Source organism: Doryrhamphus excisus, chromosome 6, assembly GCF_030265055.1.
Source record: "Doryrhamphus excisus isolate RoL2022-K1 chromosome 6, RoL_Dexc_1.0, whole genome shotgun sequence".
Taxonomy (NCBI): Eukaryota; Metazoa; Chordata; class Actinopteri; order Syngnathiformes; family Syngnathidae; genus Doryrhamphus; species Doryrhamphus excisus.
This window is the reverse complement of record NC_080471.1, coordinates 11842906-11862642: the sequence shown is the minus strand read 5'-3', so window position 1 is coordinate 11862642 and position 19737 is coordinate 11842906. Positions and strand designations below refer to the sequence as shown.

Here is a 19737-nt window from a genome sequence, read left to right as displayed (position 1 = left end):
GGGGGTGTCACCAGCTGGCAGCCCCACGGACCACCATGTCTGTGACCACGGGCTTCAGCTACCAGCTCCCCGGGATCACCACAGTAACCTATGTGTTTGTTTACAGCCCCGGGTCAGTGCAGCGAGACCCAAGCCCACCTCATCACACCCCGCCGGCGCTGATGGGCACACGCGGGCCCAAGCGGAAACTCTACAGTGCCGTCCCAGGTCGCACCTTCATTGTCGTCAAGCCCTACACCCCGCAGGGTGAGGGGGAGATCCAGCTCAATCGTGGAGAGAGGGTCAAAGGTAGGGAGGTCCTCATTCATAATATGAGTGTGTACATATTGTATGTACCAAATGCTTGTCTGTGTGTGTGCATACAGTATGTGTGTCTATTAATACATGAGAGTACTTATTTTCAGAATTAAAATGGGACTCAGTGTAACCCTCCGCCAAGGTTGAACCATTTGTTGATATAAGTTAGCATGCAAATTTTTTTTATGACACTGCAGGAGGAATGGTTTCGTTGACACCTGTATGCTAGAAAGCAGCAAACATAATTATTATTAGCATATTTACATCAATTTGTCTACCACTACATTGGCATGCAATTATAAGACAATGGGAATGTACCATTTTTTTATGAGTTGGGGGGATTCATTGACACTGAAATGTCAAAAAGAAAAAAAAAATTTGACAAATCCTTGCAGCAATGTACTCATGTTCACTTGTATACGAGTACGTTTGCATAGAACAGATGTAAGACGACTGGGACTGTACTATTTGTTATTCTGAAGTGGATGTAATTTTTTTGTTGTGGCCACCTGTACATTGGCACGCAGCAAACGTAAGGCGATGGAATTGTGTAGTTGAAGAACTGTATCATTGACATTTAAATCAGAAAAAGCATGTATTGGTGTTTACTTTTCTGCCATGTGTTTGCATAGAATATAATATAAGACAACTGGGACTGTACCAGTTCCCTTTTTGGGGTGAAAGGTTTCTGGAACCATATCTTTATCCAGATGTTCACCAACTGGTTCTTCCTTGGCATGTGTGCCACAAAATCGGTCAAGTATATATTTTAACAAAATGACTGCAATCTAAAGCTCATCTCATGCTCTGTTTTTGGCTATACGGTTTAATTCTTGTCTCTTTTGTGTTTTGTATTTTGGACAAACGTCACTTCATGTTGTGCTTTTCTCATGTTTTAAATGTTGCTTTTTCTTCTGCTTTACACAGAGCTGCTGTGGCATAGCTTTTCATGTGTTTGTGTGTGTGTGTGCTTTTTGTCTCCATTCATGCCTCACTCAAGACTTTGACAGTAATGATGTAGAAGGTAAATGCCATAATGTTCTTCTCACCTACTCACTTTCCTCCACGTGTCACCCCCTGTGCTCACCTACATAGACTGTATTGTATATTGTAGTAACCTCTTGCCCTGTTTGAATCACTGGTACAATGTTTTTCAACTCCAAGAAAGGGATGGGCATCATAAATCATTTTATGTATTTGTGATTGTTGTGAATTGTGTTGATTGTATGAAATTTTGACATCAAAACGTGAAGGGAGCAAAGGCTGGTGGTTGGAGTATATGATTTTGTTGCAAGTACTGCATTATTATACTGTGGCATGAAAAAGTTTGGGTAATCCTGGTAATTTTCGAGATTTTCCTTCATAAATCACTGGTTGTTTGGATCAGCAATTTCAGTTAAAAATATCATATAGCAGACAAACCGTTGTACGAGAAGTAAAATGAAGTTGATAGGATTTACAGAACGTGTACAATAAGTATTGAAACAAACGTAGGCAAGTGCAACATGGGCACCCTTGTTTTATTGAGTTTGAATGCCTTTAGCATGAATACACCAAATTTGTTTGGTCAGCTCCCTTACCCTTGGCCTACATACGTACACAAGTGAAGCCAATCATGATAAAGGGTATTTAAGGTGGACAATTGCAAGTTGCATCTTCTCTGAAGAGTAGCAACACGGTAGCCTCAAAACAACTGTCAAATGACCAGAAAGCAAAGATTGTTCAACATCTAGGGGACGTCTAAGGGAAGGATACAAAAAGCTTGCTCAGAGATTTCAGTTGTCAGGTTCCACTCTGAGGAACATAGTGAGGAAATGGAAGACCACAGTTAAGGTCCAGAGCGGCAGGACAAGAAAAACTCAGATAAGCAGAGACTCGACCTACAGACCATCTCCAAAGACCTACAATATGATCTTGGTGCAGATGGTGTCACTGTGCATCGTTCAACTATTGAGTGCACTTTGCTGTACGGGAAGGTCATGCGGAAGAAGCCTTTTCTGCACACAACCACAACCAGAGTCGCTTGAGGTATGTTAAAGCACATTTAGACAAGCCAGCTTCATTGTGGAATAAGGTGCTGTGGACTGATGAAACTAAAATGGAGTTGTTTGGAAATAACATGGAGCGGCATGCATGGCGGATGAAGAACACAGCATTCCAAAACAAACACTTGCTGCCCACAGTAACATGTGGTGGTGGTTCCGTCACGCTATGGGGCTGTGTGGCCAGTGCAGGTACTGGAAATCTAAAGTTGAAGGTCACATGGATTCCAGTCAGTATCAGCGGATTCTTCCAATCAACACAATGACCCGAAACACTGCTCAAATTCTACTAAGGCAGTCATGCAGAGGAACAAGTACATCATTCCGGAATGGCCATCTCAGTCCCCAGACCTAAAAATTATTTAAAATATGTGGTGTGATTCAAAGTGGGCTGCCCATGCTTGGAAACCGTCAACCCTGACTCAACTGGAGATGTTTTGGAAAGAGGAATGGTCAACAACACCTTCAGCCAAAATCCAGACCCTCATTGGAAGCTATAGGAAGTGTTTATTTCTGCTAAATAGTGATGTTATTTTTTTGTTGGGGTGCTCTAATTTAGGCACCTGCCTAATTTTGTTTTAATTATTGCACACTTTCTGTAAATCTTATAAACTCCATTTCACTTCTCATCTATCACTGTGTTCATCTGCTCTATGATATATTTAACTGAAATTGCTGATCACAACAACTAGTGATTTATAAACGAAAATCTTGAAAATTTTCAGGGGTGCCCAATCGTTTTCATACCGTTGTATATACCGATAACACAGACTGGTTTCAAAGCGAATAGAGTGAGGTTCCCCAGGCTGGGAAAGTTCACCATTCACCTTTTTCAGATGCTGGATACTGTGACTTGCCTTTTTTAGTTGCTGACATGCTTTAAACATCAGAGGCATAGATGTTCTTTTTGTTACTGTAGGCTTACACGTGTCCCTACAATTTTTGTTAGCTCTCTGTTCTGATCGTCTTTCTTTCATTTAAAAAGGGCTAGATTATATTGGGAAAAGAATGGAATGAGATTCCTCAGGCTGGAAAAATTAGCCTGTGAGTGTGTTGTCAGCTATTTTTTTTCTTTCAACTCCATCGAACAGGTCTGTCTGCTCACATGGTGACATGCTTCAGCATGAATCAGTGGGTGAAATGGTCTTTGTTTTGTTACAGTAGACTTGCGCACCCCAAATGTGAGGATGTTTAGCCCTGAGCCTCAGGCACCACGGCCTCGCTTATCCTGATTTTTGTTCCAGTGTTCTTTCTTTAGGCTGAATAGATTGATCGAAGCAAGGTTTTGCAGGAGTTCACTACTTGGCAGTACCAAAATGGACTGTCAGCTACTTTTTTGCCAGTAACTCTATCCAAGAGGGCTGCATGATGGTCACACAGTCGGGAGTTCTGGAAGAGCAGGGTTCGAATCTCTGTGTGGAGTTTACATGTTCACCCCGTGCATTGGTTTTCTCTGGGTACTCCGGTTTCTTGTATGTATGGTTAATTGTATCTTCTATTTTAGGTTAACTGGAGACTCTAAATTGTTAGTTGGAGATTGTAAATTGTATCCGTAGGTTTGAATGTGTATATATGGTTGCCTCTTGCCCAAAGTCAGCATGGATAGGCTCAGCATACCCCCGCAATCCTAGTGAGGAAAAGTGGCATAGAAAATGGATGGAACTACCGTACGTACATACAAGAGGTATCTCTGCTCACAAGCTGACATACTTAACAATAATCCCTCCATCCATCCATTTTCTATGCCGCTTGTCCTCACGAGGGTCGCAGAGGTATGCTGGAACAAGAATCAGAAATGTTTTTATTCTGTAATAGTAGGCTTGCACATTTTGTTATGAGGTTTCTCTCTGAGCCTCAGGCACCGCTACCTATGTTTTCTTTTGTTCCAGTTTTCTTACTTTAAGATGAATCAACTGACCAAATCAAAGTCAGAGCAGGAGTTCACTATACTGGGCAGCACCTAAATTGTTGTTGATGTTGAAACACCAGTGGAATGGAGTGAGGTTCCATGGGCCGTGTTTGGTCATGCAAGTTTTACGTCGAGTGACTGTCACTTGGTTGTCTTGGTTGGTTGTCACATGTTGACATGCTTCCACATGGATCTTTGGGATAGATTTTCTTCATGTTGTTTGTTTTTTTTTTAGCTTGGAGTCGCAGGTGCTGCTGCCTTTCTTATCTGTGCCTTTGGCATAAAATAGGGAAGTTGAATTGCTTCATCTATCTGTCTTTCTGAAATTAATATCAATAAGGACAACTTAATATTCTGTTATCGGAATTCTTCCAATGCCCATCCCTTTTTCCAAGGAGCGCGCATGCAAAATTCAAACAAAATTTTGTGCTTGTTCTCCACTGCTCCTTTTGCTTTCCCCATCACCTGTCCACGGATAGCCAGCTCTCCACCACATGAATCCACACCCTGCATCACACATCCATCATGGTGGATGAAACCCACATTAGCTTAATGAAAACACTTCTCAGAGGCCAGTGTGTGAGCCACAGCTGCACTCACACTGAGATCACTCATGCTCTCCTCTCTTTGCATTAGGATTTTTGTGTGTGACATAAAAATATGCGACTGTACAAGTACAGCCTCTCTCTGGCTTCATGCCCTTCAATGTCACACAAAGACCAGTGGTCTACCCCCCCCATATCTTCCCCTCATATAATGGAGTCTTTTGTCCACTTTACGGCATTTGCACTCCTATTACTGATACAAATGGCAAACAATTCTGACTTGTTATGCACAACAAAACCCAATTACAGAGCATCATCTGCAGCCGTGACATATACATTTGTTTTGTTTTTTTTCCAATCCAATGGCCACCACAGCGTTCTTCCATCTATGGGATAGATCTGCTGGCGGTCGTCTTTCCTAGTTAGTGAAGATGGATCCGTCATGCTGCCACTAATGCGAAGTACGTTGCCGATCTTCCGTGCAGGAAATACGTTTACAGGCGCATGGCTGCCAGCACCGTCGGCCATCCATGTTCAACCATCTGGCTCTGTTACACAACACTGGCCGTCACACTGTGTGCCTTTCTGTGTAGTATTGGGACGTAAACGTAGAAATATATTATTTGAGTCAACTGACTGTTGTTAATGTTAAAGTAACACTATGCAGACCTGCCAACATGTGTTCAGTTTGTGTACTCGGCACATTTTTGACTTAATTACAATTGTATGCGTTGCTGCCCGCCAAATGTGCATTTTGTTGCATTCAGCATATTGACCTAACACTCAGTGTTAAGCCTGAATTATATAGGACGTTTGAACGCATCACCAGAACACAATAGTGCATGGACAGTGCGGAGACTGTAGTGTTTCAGGTAATGCTGCTCCAACATAGGGAAAAGAACATAGAACACATAGTTCTTTATTGATCTGTGTATGTTATATGAACCAATGTATATGTTTGAAGATTGTGTTGTACATTCAGGGTATTTAATATGACTTTATTTAATAATTCCAATTTGAATGCAAAACACAAATACAGGAAAAAACATGGGAAAGAGGACAAAATAAGAATTAGGATCGGGGTGTAGCGATGATGTGTAACGGCTTGCGTAGTTTTGGCTGTAGGGTGGGGATGTGTGTGCTGGGGGTGGTCCGGCTCTGTGGGCCTTCAGTGGGCATGTCTCACCAACGGCTGAATAGCAGACAATCTCTGCTGGTCAGAAACATACATAATCTTGTATTTATTGTATTATAATTAATTCTTCAATTCGTATTTTTGTTTAATCTTAATTTACCCTTTTTATCATATACATATGTGCATTTTTTTCATTTTCTCTCTCCAATATAGCACAATTACATGACCACTATGTATTATTATCGTATTATTACTTTTTTTTCATATTCAATTCGATTTTTGTCAGTGTACATAGATTTTTAGACTTGTAAGGTCTTGTTCAGCTTCGTTGACATATTTAGTTCATTTGGAGCCTTTAATACATAAATGCATATAATGTTGTCATTTAACTTTCTGTTCCTTAAATACAATAGAAATGGGCAAATTTCAGACAATAATGCTAATCGTGATTTATCATGATTAATGAATTTAAAACCTACTAATAACTATTAATTACACATTAAATAAATGTTGTCACTGTTGGCAGGTCTAATAATTGATCTAATAATGTATACATTTATACACAATGTCTTATACTCCACACCTGTAGGTGAGGGAAGAGGGGGGTCCTTGAGTAAAATAAACAGCAGTTGGTTTTTTTTTATTGTTGTTGAAAACACAAGCTTTGTTATTTAGTGCATTTAATGTCACTCAGGCAGGTAATGGTGTACGGGTGAGGCTTAGGAAAGAAGCTATTTTAAAGACGGATGACCCTTGCTTTGATACATAATGCATTTCCTCACATCTGCATTCATGAATGGATGACTGGTTAATAGTAGTAGCACTCATTTGCCACAGAGGACAAAAGGAAGTCAAGTGAGGGAGGCCTTTTCCCTCCCTTTTTACTTTAATGTCCCAATTTTGTGTAAATGCACTTACCAGCCACTTCATTAGATACATCTGAGGGTTGTCATTCTTCATATACAATCATTATTATATTTAATAAAAGCCGCATTTTTGTGCTGGAAAGATATCAACAACATGGCGGCTTGTATCCTTTAGCTCTGTTAAAAATGTGACAGTGATGCATTCAGAGGTAATTAGTATGTTAGCAAACACCCAGCCTCCAAAACACACACACACCTATTCAGTGTGCGCACATCACTACGGTCTTCTTAACACCTTTTTTAATAACTAGTTGTGCCAGAGGACCATCCTTATGATGAGATCTCAAAGGGTAAAAATAACATATTATTACAAATATGTGAATGTAATCATTGTGATTTGTAATATGTGATAGTATACAGTACCTCCTAGCTCATTGGAGTGTAGACTGTTTAGTGATGTAGTAGTAGAAGTATTTGTTGAGCTAAGCTTTACACTGGTAGAATTTTAGTGTGTGCTTCACAATTGCACAAAGTAATTATTCCTCGTTTTGATTATCTATAGATTTAGATGGTAAATACACAAACGTACTGTGGAGTTGAAAAGTTTATTTGGAAAATATCATGATATTTTAGTATTAGTATTGTGAAACTTCCAAAGTAGTCTAGTGTAGTAATTTGATTTAAAGGGGAACTGCACTTTCTGGGGGGGATTTTGCCCATCATTCACAATCCTTATGTACATTATAACACAATGAAACTAGTTAATTTCAGCTAGCTAACAATGGATGTCAAGGGATATATGTGTAGTATTTTGACGCTAAAGCCCTCATAAAACAAACTGAAAAAATGCTAATTGTCTTAAGCTACAGCGACATTGTTTTTGTAGCAGCTAACATGAAAAACTAGCGGCGGGCTAACACGAGCTGTCACTAACCGTCAAATGACTTTGGGCTACATTCACTGTCGGTAAGGGTAACAGGTAAACATTTGAAATGGTAACTTGTTATATTACCATTTCTGGAAAGTAATAACAGCATTACTAACCCTGAAAGCTTTTTTACACCTTTACTTTCCAGACTTTAAACTGCACCCACTCAATTTAAAGAGAAAAAAATATTTGTAATATCTGTATGTTTATAGGCAACACCACTTGCAATGTCACCCCTGATTTAAAGGCAAATCAGGCCATCGAAAGTTGCCCGTGACATTGGATCTCCCGACATCACTCCACACTGCTAAGATTCAAAATATTGATACTTTGATATGTGGTTTGAGGTAATGTAAATCATTGATAGGAACACAGTAGAAATTAACTAAATTCTTGAGGCCATGTCAATGTATCGGTACTTATAGGTTATCACATGGTGATATGTGATGATCTTATTATCACATACTATTTAATCATGAGCTTATTATCAAGTACTATTTAATGAAAAGACCATTTTGTTTCCAGAAAATTATCAGTTTATTACATGTATTATATCTAAACAGTGTAAACACAATAATTGCAAAAATATTTCAACAATAATATTTTATCAACAGTCTTACCTTATCAATGTCTGACAATTAAAGTTCCATTCATCAAGTTTGGGTTTTTTGGTGACTGGAGAATCACTAGGAATATTTATAGTTACATTTCCTGTCACATGCGCGGAGTTTAGAAAGTTAAGCCCAGGAGCCCACTTCATGACCTGGGAGTTCTGGGAGCGCTGTTCTATGATTGGTTGTTTCACGGGCACGATACCAGAGCAGCACGCTCTGAGTGGACAGCTACAGGGGCTGATACTGGACATGGTAAAACTCTATATTTTATCAGTATCACTGCCCTGGGCTTTGACACAGTATCATTTGGGCCTTTTCCCGTATCATTCATGGGCGGTTTCTAGGGTACAGGGCCAATTAATACTGTAGTATGTGATAATGATAGGTATGATCGGTATCCCTGATACCAGCCTGAATTTAACTCAGTATCAAATCGGAAAAGAAATCAGTGATATCGCACATCACAGATGTTGGGAGCGTGCACGCAAACCTCAAAATGACTGCTGCAATGCATACATGTGAATGTGACTACTGTATAAGTGGCAGGGTTGAAAGCACGAGATTAAAACACACCAGAAATCACAGTAGTACCTTTAAATGTCTTTGGACTCCTATTCGAGGACATTATTAGACTTCTGTCTAACTGTGGATGACTGATAGTTCTCCTTGTTATATCCCTGCTCTGTTACTCCTGTCTACTTTTGCTAGTTACTAACATTGTACTGCCCAGGTACTTGTGTCTTTTGATAGCTCAGTCCTGTGTGATTCTCTTTCAGAGCCTCACTAGTTTTCCCTTTTGTTTCTCCATTAGTGTCTCTTGTTAGAATTTACTACACAGTGCTTTTGTTTTTCCCTCCTTGCACGGTCATCCTTTATGAGTTTCTTCTTTTCCATGTTGTGTTTTGACTCTTCCACCTGACATTACCTATAATTGTGTCCTTGCATCCTTGGCTAAACCATAAACCTTTCTTTGTTTTTGTCTACTTTGTAGTGAAGGACAGTTATCTGGACTCTGACGGTAAATAATCAAAATTTGTTTCACATATTTTTTAGAAAAAAGTAGCTTCTAGTATCTACTTTTTGACCAGTGCTTCTCAAATACTGGAGCTGGCCCCCCTGGGGTGGCACAGTGAACTTTCAGGGCTGACTGGAGAGGCAGAACTGCCAACATGTACTCGTTTATTGTACTCAACATGCAATTTTATTCTTGAATAAGCTTCTGTGCTTCATAGCTGCTCATTTTGTGATTTGATAAATAAATAGATGTTATCAGTTTCTCAATAGTGTTTCAAATCTGTGTGAGTACATTTCTTGCCCCCAGCGGAGGCATGACAGAAAACAATTGAGAACCACTGTTTTAGATTAAAGCAGCAACAGGAGTGTATAATACTGCATTTTATGTTTTGTCTTTCTGTGAAAGGCGACACTGTGTACAGTGAAGAGGATGATGTTTCCATTTCCATTGAGGATGATGGTAAAAGAACTTGAAAAAAATAGACAAGGAATGACAAAGTGGTTAAAAATGAAAGACCATTCTCAATGGTGATACCCCAGCTAATGACATGGATGCCTGAGGCTGGAGTGCTACTCTTTTGTAGTCAATGTTGTAGCACAGAAGTAAGTTAGAGTTCATGGCAAATGACCTAATTCCACTTTTTCATCCTTGTATAGTCCAGCGTAGTCCCTTTAGAAGTGCCCATTGTTACAATGACAGCATCCACGTCTACATAGTTTTCCTCACCAGTTCTCCTCCATCATGAAGAAGACTTACATACTTTGGAAAAGCTCTCAGTCTTCAGCAGTGATTGGAGGCTGCTGTGTGAGATCAATGTGTGTAGTTGGCTTTCGTCTCGACACATACACACACCTCTACACACACCTCTACACACACCGCCCGCCTGTCTTCCAGCATTTAGCAGGGGTCGTCCACATGCAGCTCTCTAAGCACACTGAACGTCAAGTAATGATCTCTGCTTGTTTTTGTGCACCCACTGAACTGACCACCACTGGAGCACAACACCAGCTTGCTACCATAGGAGTGTGTGTGTGTCCTTTTATTTGCTACTCCATTTATGTATATCTATGCCCACCCGCCACCCCACACGCTTTTGCATCTAACCTCATTCGCTGACTTGCCTCCTATGTGCTTCTTTCTGCTGTTTCTCTCCATTGATCTAATCTGATCTCATCATCCAAATGGTCATTTTGTCCGAAAGGCCACTCGCTGTCGCCACGGTAACCAACTGGAGCATATGCCAGCACCACTGTAACTCAAGTTTGTTTGTTTTTTTACCACTTGCATCAATGCTGTGTCAAACATTAGTTCATGAATAAATGATCGCTGTTTTGTGGTTGACTGTGGCCTAGTATTAGTCAAAAAATATGCAACTATCCATCTTCTACTGCTTATCTGAGGTCAGGTCGCTTGGGCTGCTGCCCCAGACTTACCAAGACCAGTTAGGAGACATGATCTCTCCAACCTGGGTCTTTCCCGAGGCCTTATACCGGTTGGAGATGCCGGATGGAGATGATGTTGGAGGAGCGGTTCCGCTGCAAGTCTTTCCCAGATGACAGTGCTTCTCACCTTATCTCTAAAAGAGAGCCGAGCCACCCTGCGGAGAAAACTCATTGTATACACGATCTTGTCCTTTCAGTCACTACCCAAAGCTCAGGAACGTAGATCGACTAGTAAATTGAAAGCTGAGCTTTGGAGCTAAGGATTGAACCACGAAGGTCCCCCCCTCTGACTGCCACCCAGCTCACTCTGCACCCGACCCCTTTGGCCACTCCCATGAGTGGTGAGCTCATTGGAGGAGAATATGCATATTTAAGCAAATAGCACATATTTTTTTAAGTTAAGCATTTTCAAGCATAAAAATGGCTAAAATGCACTGCAGTATAAACCACTAACACCGCAACTTGGGAATTTAATATTCTACATTGGTCACTAGGTGTCAGTAATTGTTGGATGAGACCACCACCAATGCACCAGACTTGAACAAATGATAATAATATTAACAGAATAATAATCATAATAGGGTGGCACGGCGGACGAGTGGTTAGCGCGCAGACCTCACAGCTAGGAGACCAAGGTTCAATTCCACCCTCGGCTGTCTCTGTGTGGAGTTTGCATGTTCTCCCCGTGCATGCGTGGGTTTTCTCCGGGTACTCTGGTTTCCTCCCACATTCCAAAAACATGCTAGGTTAATTGGCGACTCCAAATTGTCCATAGGTATGAATGTGAGTGTGAATGGTTGTTTGTCTACATGTGCCCTGTGATTGGCTGGCGACCAGTCCAGGGTGTACCCCACCTCTCGCCCGTAGACAGCTGGGATAGGCTCCAGTTGTCCAGTTATGTTGTGGAAATTAGTGTTTAGAAAAAAAACAGGGACAAGTGCTTAAGTAAAACAAGAAGATATGCTTTTTAGTGAAGGCTAATTTGCCGCTATTTCACTATAAAATAAAAAATGTAGTCCATCACAGAACACACCATTGAGCCCTATGGTTAATACCATTTGCATGTCATGCTGTCATAGTATCTTAATTAGCACTGGAGCATAATATTTTTTTATATTTTTTTAATATACCCTGAAGAAGGGATTACTTTCGCCAACTGAGCATATTTTTCCTCAGATTTTTGTGTAAACAAAGCCTGTGACGACCATCTGTAGTATGAAGAAAGGCACTAGTACATAGCCAAGACCACCACTTTATCATCTGTGTCTGCCAGTGTAGTGCATTTGTCTTCCTGCAAAAACAGTATTTTACAGCGCAGAAGTGCTTGAATCCAGACCCAGAGATGGTTGGTTCAATTCCTGTTGTTCAAACTACCAATTTATTCTTACTTTCATTCTACATTTCAACGTCTTTCCACAGCATTTCAGCATCTGTGTTCATTCTAAATTTCGATTTTCACACCTTTTCATAAAGTCATTCACAACACATGTTTCTTTCACTTTCCTGTGTATTATAACGCGAGAAAAAAGTTAATATGAGCCAGCTAACAATGCATGTCATTGGGCGGTACCTATTCTGACTACGAGGCCTTCTAAAAAAAAACCTCTATTGTTTTATATATATGCTGTGAGCAGGCATGAACAAGTACATTGATGACAACATTTAATATATACAGTATCTTGACGTATTTTGATTATTTTAAACATTACTGTCCACAAATTACGACCACACAGGGAGAGAATAATGTTGCTGTGTGCTTGGCAGATCAGGCTGTAGTGAAACATACACACACACACACACACACACACACACACACACAAATCAGTTACTTACAATGTCTGCTCTCAATGGGATGCCCACTGATTGAATAGCGGTATCGTTCAACAAAAGATGTGTGCTCCCTGTTGAGCTGGTAAGTTCAAAATAGTCCTCATGTAAGAAAACGCTCAGAACAAACGAGCATCTCGCTGAGTCTTCGTAGCAATGTCGTCTTTGAAAGCTGTCCTGTTTTTTTGTTTGTTGATGGCAAGTAGAATCTCAAAGTTGACCAACTTTTCGGCTTACTGTTGCAGCCTTTAACAATACATGAGGCAATGATTTAGAACCTAGTGTTAGTTTTTCAAGACTAACAACACAGTACCAACACCAGTACGTAGCATTAGCTAGGGAGTAGCTTGGTAGCGAGGCGCCAAAAATATAGTACTTAGCTGCTACAATAACAATATCACTCTAGCTTGGTTATTATACAGGTCAGTTATGTAAATGGAACAAAATTGCCGTTTTTTGTAAGTTTTTTGTTAGGGCTTTAGTGTCAAAATAGGTGTGTCCCAATGACGTGCATTGTTAGCTAGCTCGAAATAACTTGGTTTCTTGTGTTATAATCCACAGAAAAGGGAAAGAAATATGTGCTCATGTTTCACATAAGGATTTTGAATGATGGGACAAATGTAAAAAAAAGTGTAGTTCCCCTTTAGTACCACAAAATTGTAGGGATTTGACTGGAGTTTAGCATCTTTATAAGCATTAAAGCACATTTCTTATTTCATCTTGTCCATGGACAATTTAATGCATATTTTGCATTAAATTTTCACACCTTCCGAGGGTAAAATCATTTCTGATTTTCAAAGCCCATTTTTCTGCAAATATTTCAATTCAAAAACAATCCCAGTTTGAGGCACAGCAGCATATTATGCACGGCCATAACTGGTGGAAAAGTTTTAGTTTTACAGATTTTGTTGGTATTTATCATGTATTTCAACATCTTGATTAAGGTTTGTATCTTTTTTTCAACAGAATCCTGTGAATGTTAGAAGCTAATTACTTCAGTCTTGCCTTATCTTAGTTTATTAATGCATGTTTACTCTTGTTAATTGTATTTCCAACAGTGGTTTAAGGGCACAGACAAATCAAGGCTGCAGGGGGAGCCCAGGAGCACAGAAATCATTTTGTGCTCTCGCTTAGCGAACCTCAATTAAACATGAAATAACACCTAAATACTGTATGTAACACAAACACACGCATGTATCAACATGGGAGTATTAATTGCACACTTTGGGGGCATTCTCCTCATTGCCATGGTGTTGACACGTTTAAGAGAGTTCCTTCAGTAGCGTTCCTAGCTAACTCTCTCGCACATGCACATTACATGCACCTTCTCTCTCCAAACGCCATTATAAATCTTGCAGACAGCCGTGAAAATGAAAACCAGCGCAAGTAACATTGCGATTAGACATTCACAAACATGATTAATGGGGTTGCATTGTACCCGCTGTGTGCAGAATATCAACGCTGCAAATGGCTGCTGCTGTGATCAACAGAGGAGCAGCAACACAGATGTTTTTATTCCATGTTTACCTTCACACAGGCTTGGCGCGCGGTCGTTAGGATGACAGGGAGTAAAAGGTAGAAGCTTCAGCTACTCACTAGTGAGCAACAACATGATAATTGCTTCTTGCTGGAAAATATGCCTCTGTGTGCAATATGTATTGGTGCACATACAATTTGTACTGTACAGTATTGTGCTTTTGTGTTTGCTAACCAAGTAGCCCGTGGACTGTACAAATGAAGCCATGAATAATACATAACATTATTTTGACGATGCAGATTGTTGTTGTTTAGACTGCAATTCATATGCATCTGTGCGTTACCAAGCAACAAGTGCTCGCAGCTCTAACAAGATAGAAGTGAAAAAGATGAAATAGTGCATTTAGCAAACCTCCAAAAAGCCATTTGTTTTCTCTTTCGCCTTCATGGCATGTGTATGTGATTCTTCACAACGTTGCTCAATTTTCTGCTTTTTATCGTCTTCTGGCAAATTAACTGGGATGACAGCCTGAGTGCTAAGTGTGGAATTAGAGTCAATATCAGCTTTAGCTTTCCACTGTGAGCTCAGGGAAAATTAATTAACACCCACTGTCTGCCTGGTAATAATATGAAAGTCCCTACAAGATTTGCAGGCTTTTTTGAGGGGTGTTGCAGCCTAAAATACCTGATTTCGCGGCAGCTCTTTCACAAAGTTGTGGTAAAAGTTGCAATGCTTTGAGGCATTTTTTTTAATAACATTGCCTCAGCTTGTGATTTTATGAATTCCTCAATGTTTTAAGTGTTCTTTGTAACCTGAACCACAAAACCAGAGGATTTTAACAAATTTAACAAACTGCTTTATATGAATATTAAGTGCAGAGAACATTTTTGAACAGTAAATTTACAATTTCCCCCAGGATTTTGCAGGCCTTTTTGTCGCTGACATTTTTTCCCAAAATTGCAATTGAAGTTGCAGTGTTTCAGGTGTTTGTTGTGAGAAAATAGTGGTAGAATGTGTAATTATAACAGGAATTTCTTTTAAGTAATTAATGAGGCTGCACAGTGGAGGGGTGGTTAGCGCGCAGGCCACACAGCTAGGAGACCTGGGTGGGATTCCCAGTTCCCATCTTAGTTTGCATGTGCGTGGGTTTCCTCACACATTCCAAAAACATCATCCATGACTTCCACACACAAAAAACACAATTAAGACACTGATAAACTGTTACTTACTGCTTGCCCTTCTCACTGAGGGACGAATAAAGGCATATCTTAATTCTTCCACACGACCAAATAATGTTGGAAAGGCATCCAGCTCCATTCCAGCACATGTTCACTAAACAGTCCAGTGTGGAATGCTGTTGACAGATTAAAATGCATTTCTTTTGCTGGTAGGGAACCAGGAACTCCAACCACTTGTGCCTGTTGGGGCCATCTTTAGGAATTATAAACAAATGTGGCTTTCCCATACGAGCCATTGCTGGCAACGTAAACAATGAAGCAAAGCTTGGAGAGGGGAGGAGGGAAGAGAGCTTATCTGGCTTACAGCCATGTCCATATAAGGAAGTCTGCCCCTCTGTGACATCACAAAGGGGCAGTTTTGCCACGGCTTCTGAAACCTAGCGTTTTGAGCCATCCCAAACTTCTTCCAAGGCTCACTTCCAAATGTGCAAACCTCATTATCTGAAACTTTGGCATCATATAACACGATAATACAACATTGTAACTACATTTATAGGTCAGAAAAGTGGAAAAAGCATAATAGGTCCCCTTTAAAGTAACAACCCTATAGTCAGCTCTTATTACCTCCGCCAAGCACAGCCCAAAGTGCAAGTTAAGTTTTTGCAAGCATTTATCTGTTTCTCTGTCTGTTTGTGTTCAAAATAACTTGAAAAGTTCAGAACGGATTTGGATGAAATTTTCAGGAATTGTCGGAAATGAGATGTGGAAGAACTGATTAAATTTGGGGTGTGATCTGGAATTTTTAAATTCTTATTCTGAATTCTTTAACATTGCAACACAGGACCATTTCACCATTAGTGCATGTAACGCTGCAAAAATAGATACAATACTTGAAAAAAATACAGCACCATTTTCCAACAGGTTCTCCAAAATATCAAAGACTGAGCCAGATAATGGAATACTTCCGGTTACTATGATCCAAAATATGAAAAAAAATTCTGGTCAACCAAAATAGGAAGGTGCCAACGTATTGAATATTTTGTGGGCAAGTAATAGAACCTTAATGTTACATCTCAAATGAACTGGGAGCCAGTGCGAGTTGGCTAGTACTGGAGAAATATGGTTAAATTTATTCAATGTGGCAAATACATGGGCAAGGGTCACAGCATCAGTAGTGGATAGAATAAGCCATATCTTTGCAATATTGCAAAGATGAGAAAATGCAATTTTGGTAACATTCTTAATGTGCTTTTGAAAGGAGGTAGTCGAATGGAACATCATTCATTCATTCATTCATTTTCTACCGCTTTTTCCTCACGAGGGTCGCGGGGGTGCTGGAGCCTATCCCAGCTGTCTTTTGTCCGAGAGGCGGGGTACACCCTGGACTGGTTGCCAGCCAATCACAGGGCACATATAGACAAACAACCATTCACACTCACATTCATACCTATGGACAATTTGGAGTGGCCAATTAACCTAGCATGTTTTTGGAATGTGGGAGGAAACCGTAGTATGAAACATCATACCACGATATTTTACAAGTCACTTTGGGTAATGGTGCTTCTATCAAAACTCAAGAGAGTCCTATTTTGTCATGAGTTGTGACATATATTTCACTATATGGTTTAAATCCATTCACTAAATGTTTTTGCTGTATTATTTGTGTTCTCCTTCATCACATCATGTGTTTTGCAACTGTATGTAGGACAGTATCAAAAGTCTAAGACAAGGTCGTTGATGTCACAGTTCATGTCGTCAATGGGGAGCAAAGCCATGCCCACACACCTCACTGCTCCCTGTAGATCACACCACCTGTCCTCCTACGACACCCTCATTTCCTTGTGTTCTTATTTGCCGAGCCAAGCTGGCAGTCTCATCACTCGCTGGCTGGCTTGCAGAAATTAAAATCCCAGCTTCCGTAACATATTCCTTTTTTTTGCTCCCACCATACTGGCAGCCATTGCAGAGGTCATCAGTTTATGAATAAACATGGCGAAGAAGAGTGCTGCTTATTTGCAGATACAGCCAATGGAAAGAAACACTGATGGCCTTTTGACAGCATGACAACAGATGGTTCCTAGCAACAACAAGCATTTGTTGTCTAGCACGGTGATGCTTCCTTTTTTACTGTAAAAATATGCACAGGATGACAGAACTTGTATTGTATTTTCCTGATATCTCGAGGCGAAATGGTCATTTTAACACCATCATGTATATACATCAACCGATACATATGCTAAGCTACTGACATTTGCCAGTGAAGCAACATGTCATGAACAAGCAATAACTGGATTCAATTTGTATTACATTAGGCTGTGTCATTAATACTCAACCACCACCCATACAATACAAACATCACAATTATATGGTTATCTACTACTACTACTATCTACTACTATTATCTACTACTGCATTCACACTGCAGTGAAACATCTCAGGGAATAATGGAAACAGAAGTCATCTGTTCCGGGGTCAAGCTATGGCCATCATAATGGTCTAAGTAATAATTTCTTATTCATAACTGTCACACAAGTGGATGAGGTCAAAATTATTGGGATGGCACTGGGAAAGGGAAGTTGATACTGATGCTTATTGATTTGAGGTCTCGCAATGTATGCTAACAGCAGGCGCTTTATACTCAAGGCTTTTTTTCCCATTTTTTCAGAAATTGTAACTTGTACAATCTCGGGGCATTTGACTTTAGAGGTTCACTATAAAGGTGCAACTTGAGCATCGTGAGCACAAACCAGTAGTTTACAAAGTTGAAATGTTAAAAAATGTATGACATACTGACTTTGGGGGTTTTATTAGTTGTAAGCTATAATCATTACAATTATTAAGAAATGTATTCTTGGAATGTTACACTCATTATTAATAATGTAATGTAATGTCGGTAGAAAATCAACTTCACTTTTTTAATTAAACTGCTGAAATAAATGCACGTATTATAAGATATTCTATGTTACTGAGATCCATGCAGCTATTTTATGAGTAAGGCACTAGGAGCCATAATAAAGACATGCATCATATTTAAAAAATGGCATTTTGCGTCATTTCAGTGACAATAAATGTAGTGACTTGTTATTACAAAAAGTTTATACATTTTGCAAATGCATATAATTTACAATGGAGGCATTGACTAATTTGGTATGTAGCTGTAAATATATGCTGTATATTTATTCATTCATTCATTCATTCATTTTCTGCCGCTTTTCCTCACGAGGGTCGCGGGGGTTGCTGGAGCCTATCCCAGCTGTCTTCGGGCGAGAGGCAGGGTACACCCTGGACTGGTCGCCGGCCAATCACAGGGCACATATAGACAAACAACCATTCACACTCACATTCATACTTATGAACAATTTGGAGTGGCCAATTAACCTAACCGGAGTACCCGGAGAAAACCCACGCATGCACGGGGAGAACATGCAAATTCCACACAGAGATGGCCAAGGGTGGAATTGAACCCTTGTCTCCTAGCTGTGAGGTCTGCGCGCTAACCACTCGCCCGATGCGCCGCCTATACATTTTGCAAATGGAGGCATTGACTAATTTGGTATGTAGCTGTAAATATATACTGTATATATTTTTTAATATATTTATTTTGTGATTTTATTTGCACCAAAGTCCAAATTATGTTATTATTCTACTTCATTCATTCTTTCATTTTTTACTGCTTTTCCTCACGAGGATCGCGGGGGGTGCTGGAGCCTATCCCATTATTCTACTTATCACAGTGAATTATTTTCACAGCTAAGCTATCTTTAGATCAGGCCTATGGTAGGTTGGTTCTATTTTGGTCTCCACTTGAGGGTCAAAGCAAGGAGAGATGGAATAAAAGTCAAGTAGGAGATTTTTTTTTAAAGCCTGTTCAGGGGTGCGGGGGGTGGGGGGGTGCGGAGAGGAATCCCTGTGAGTCATGCTTGGAGTTTTCCCTGCCTTTGTGTCTGCGTCCCTTCTTTCCTCCTGACTCCTCTCGTCATTCATGAAAATCTGTTTGTCGTCGTAGATTGCTGTGATTTATTTACCTGTCTGACTTTCTCAGTCTGTCTGGGCTGAATGCAGATGAGGTAGCACCACTCCTCATCGCCGCCTCTGCAAAATATATCTGCTCGTCATCCTTACTTGTTTTGATCCAAGCATTCTCTCATTGATGAATCACTAATGCATCGTATTCCAAGTCTCCTCCTCCTCACGCTGCTTCTTCTGATGTATCTGGTTTGTTCCCCTAAAAACACTTCTGCTGTGTGTGTGTGTGTGTGCGTGTGTGTGTGTGTGTGTGTGTGTGTGTGTGTGTTTGTGTGGTGTGTTACACTGAATGGAAGTGAAGTTTAATAAAGAGAGCAGGCAAGCAAATCTAATAACAGCTCCATTCTGCTTATTGGATTTTTGCTCTCCTCACTCAAGTCGCTTGCACACTTTGCTTCATGCGCATGGCGACATGGCAGCAGCTGTGCGCTGCTAA

At 40.2% G+C, this 19737-nt stretch overlaps 1 protein-coding gene across 22 annotated transcripts in view; it reads left to right on the top strand.

Annotated features, from left to right (window-relative positions):
• shank3a (SH3 and multiple ankyrin repeat domains 3a) overlaps window positions 1-19737 on the top strand; it is a 222846-nt gene that overhangs the window by 153137 nt on the left and 49972 nt on the right. For 16 of the 22 annotated variants that reach the window (XR_009130085.1, XM_058074731.1, XM_058074726.1 and 13 more), the window contains 4 exons: window positions 107-288; window positions 1298-1321; window positions 9328-9354; window positions 9757-9810. Coding sequence is in view for 21 of the 22 variants with exons in the window: in XM_058074731.1 (XP_057930714.1) it covers window positions 107-288; window positions 1298-1321; window positions 9328-9354; window positions 9757-9810 (287 nt within the window). In the remaining variant the exon portion in view is untranslated. The remainder of the gene's footprint in view (window positions 1-106; window positions 289-1297; window positions 1322-9327; window positions 9355-9756; window positions 9811-19737) is intronic. The other 6 variants (XM_058074732.1, XM_058074734.1, XM_058074733.1 and 3 more) reach the window with 3 other exon arrangements.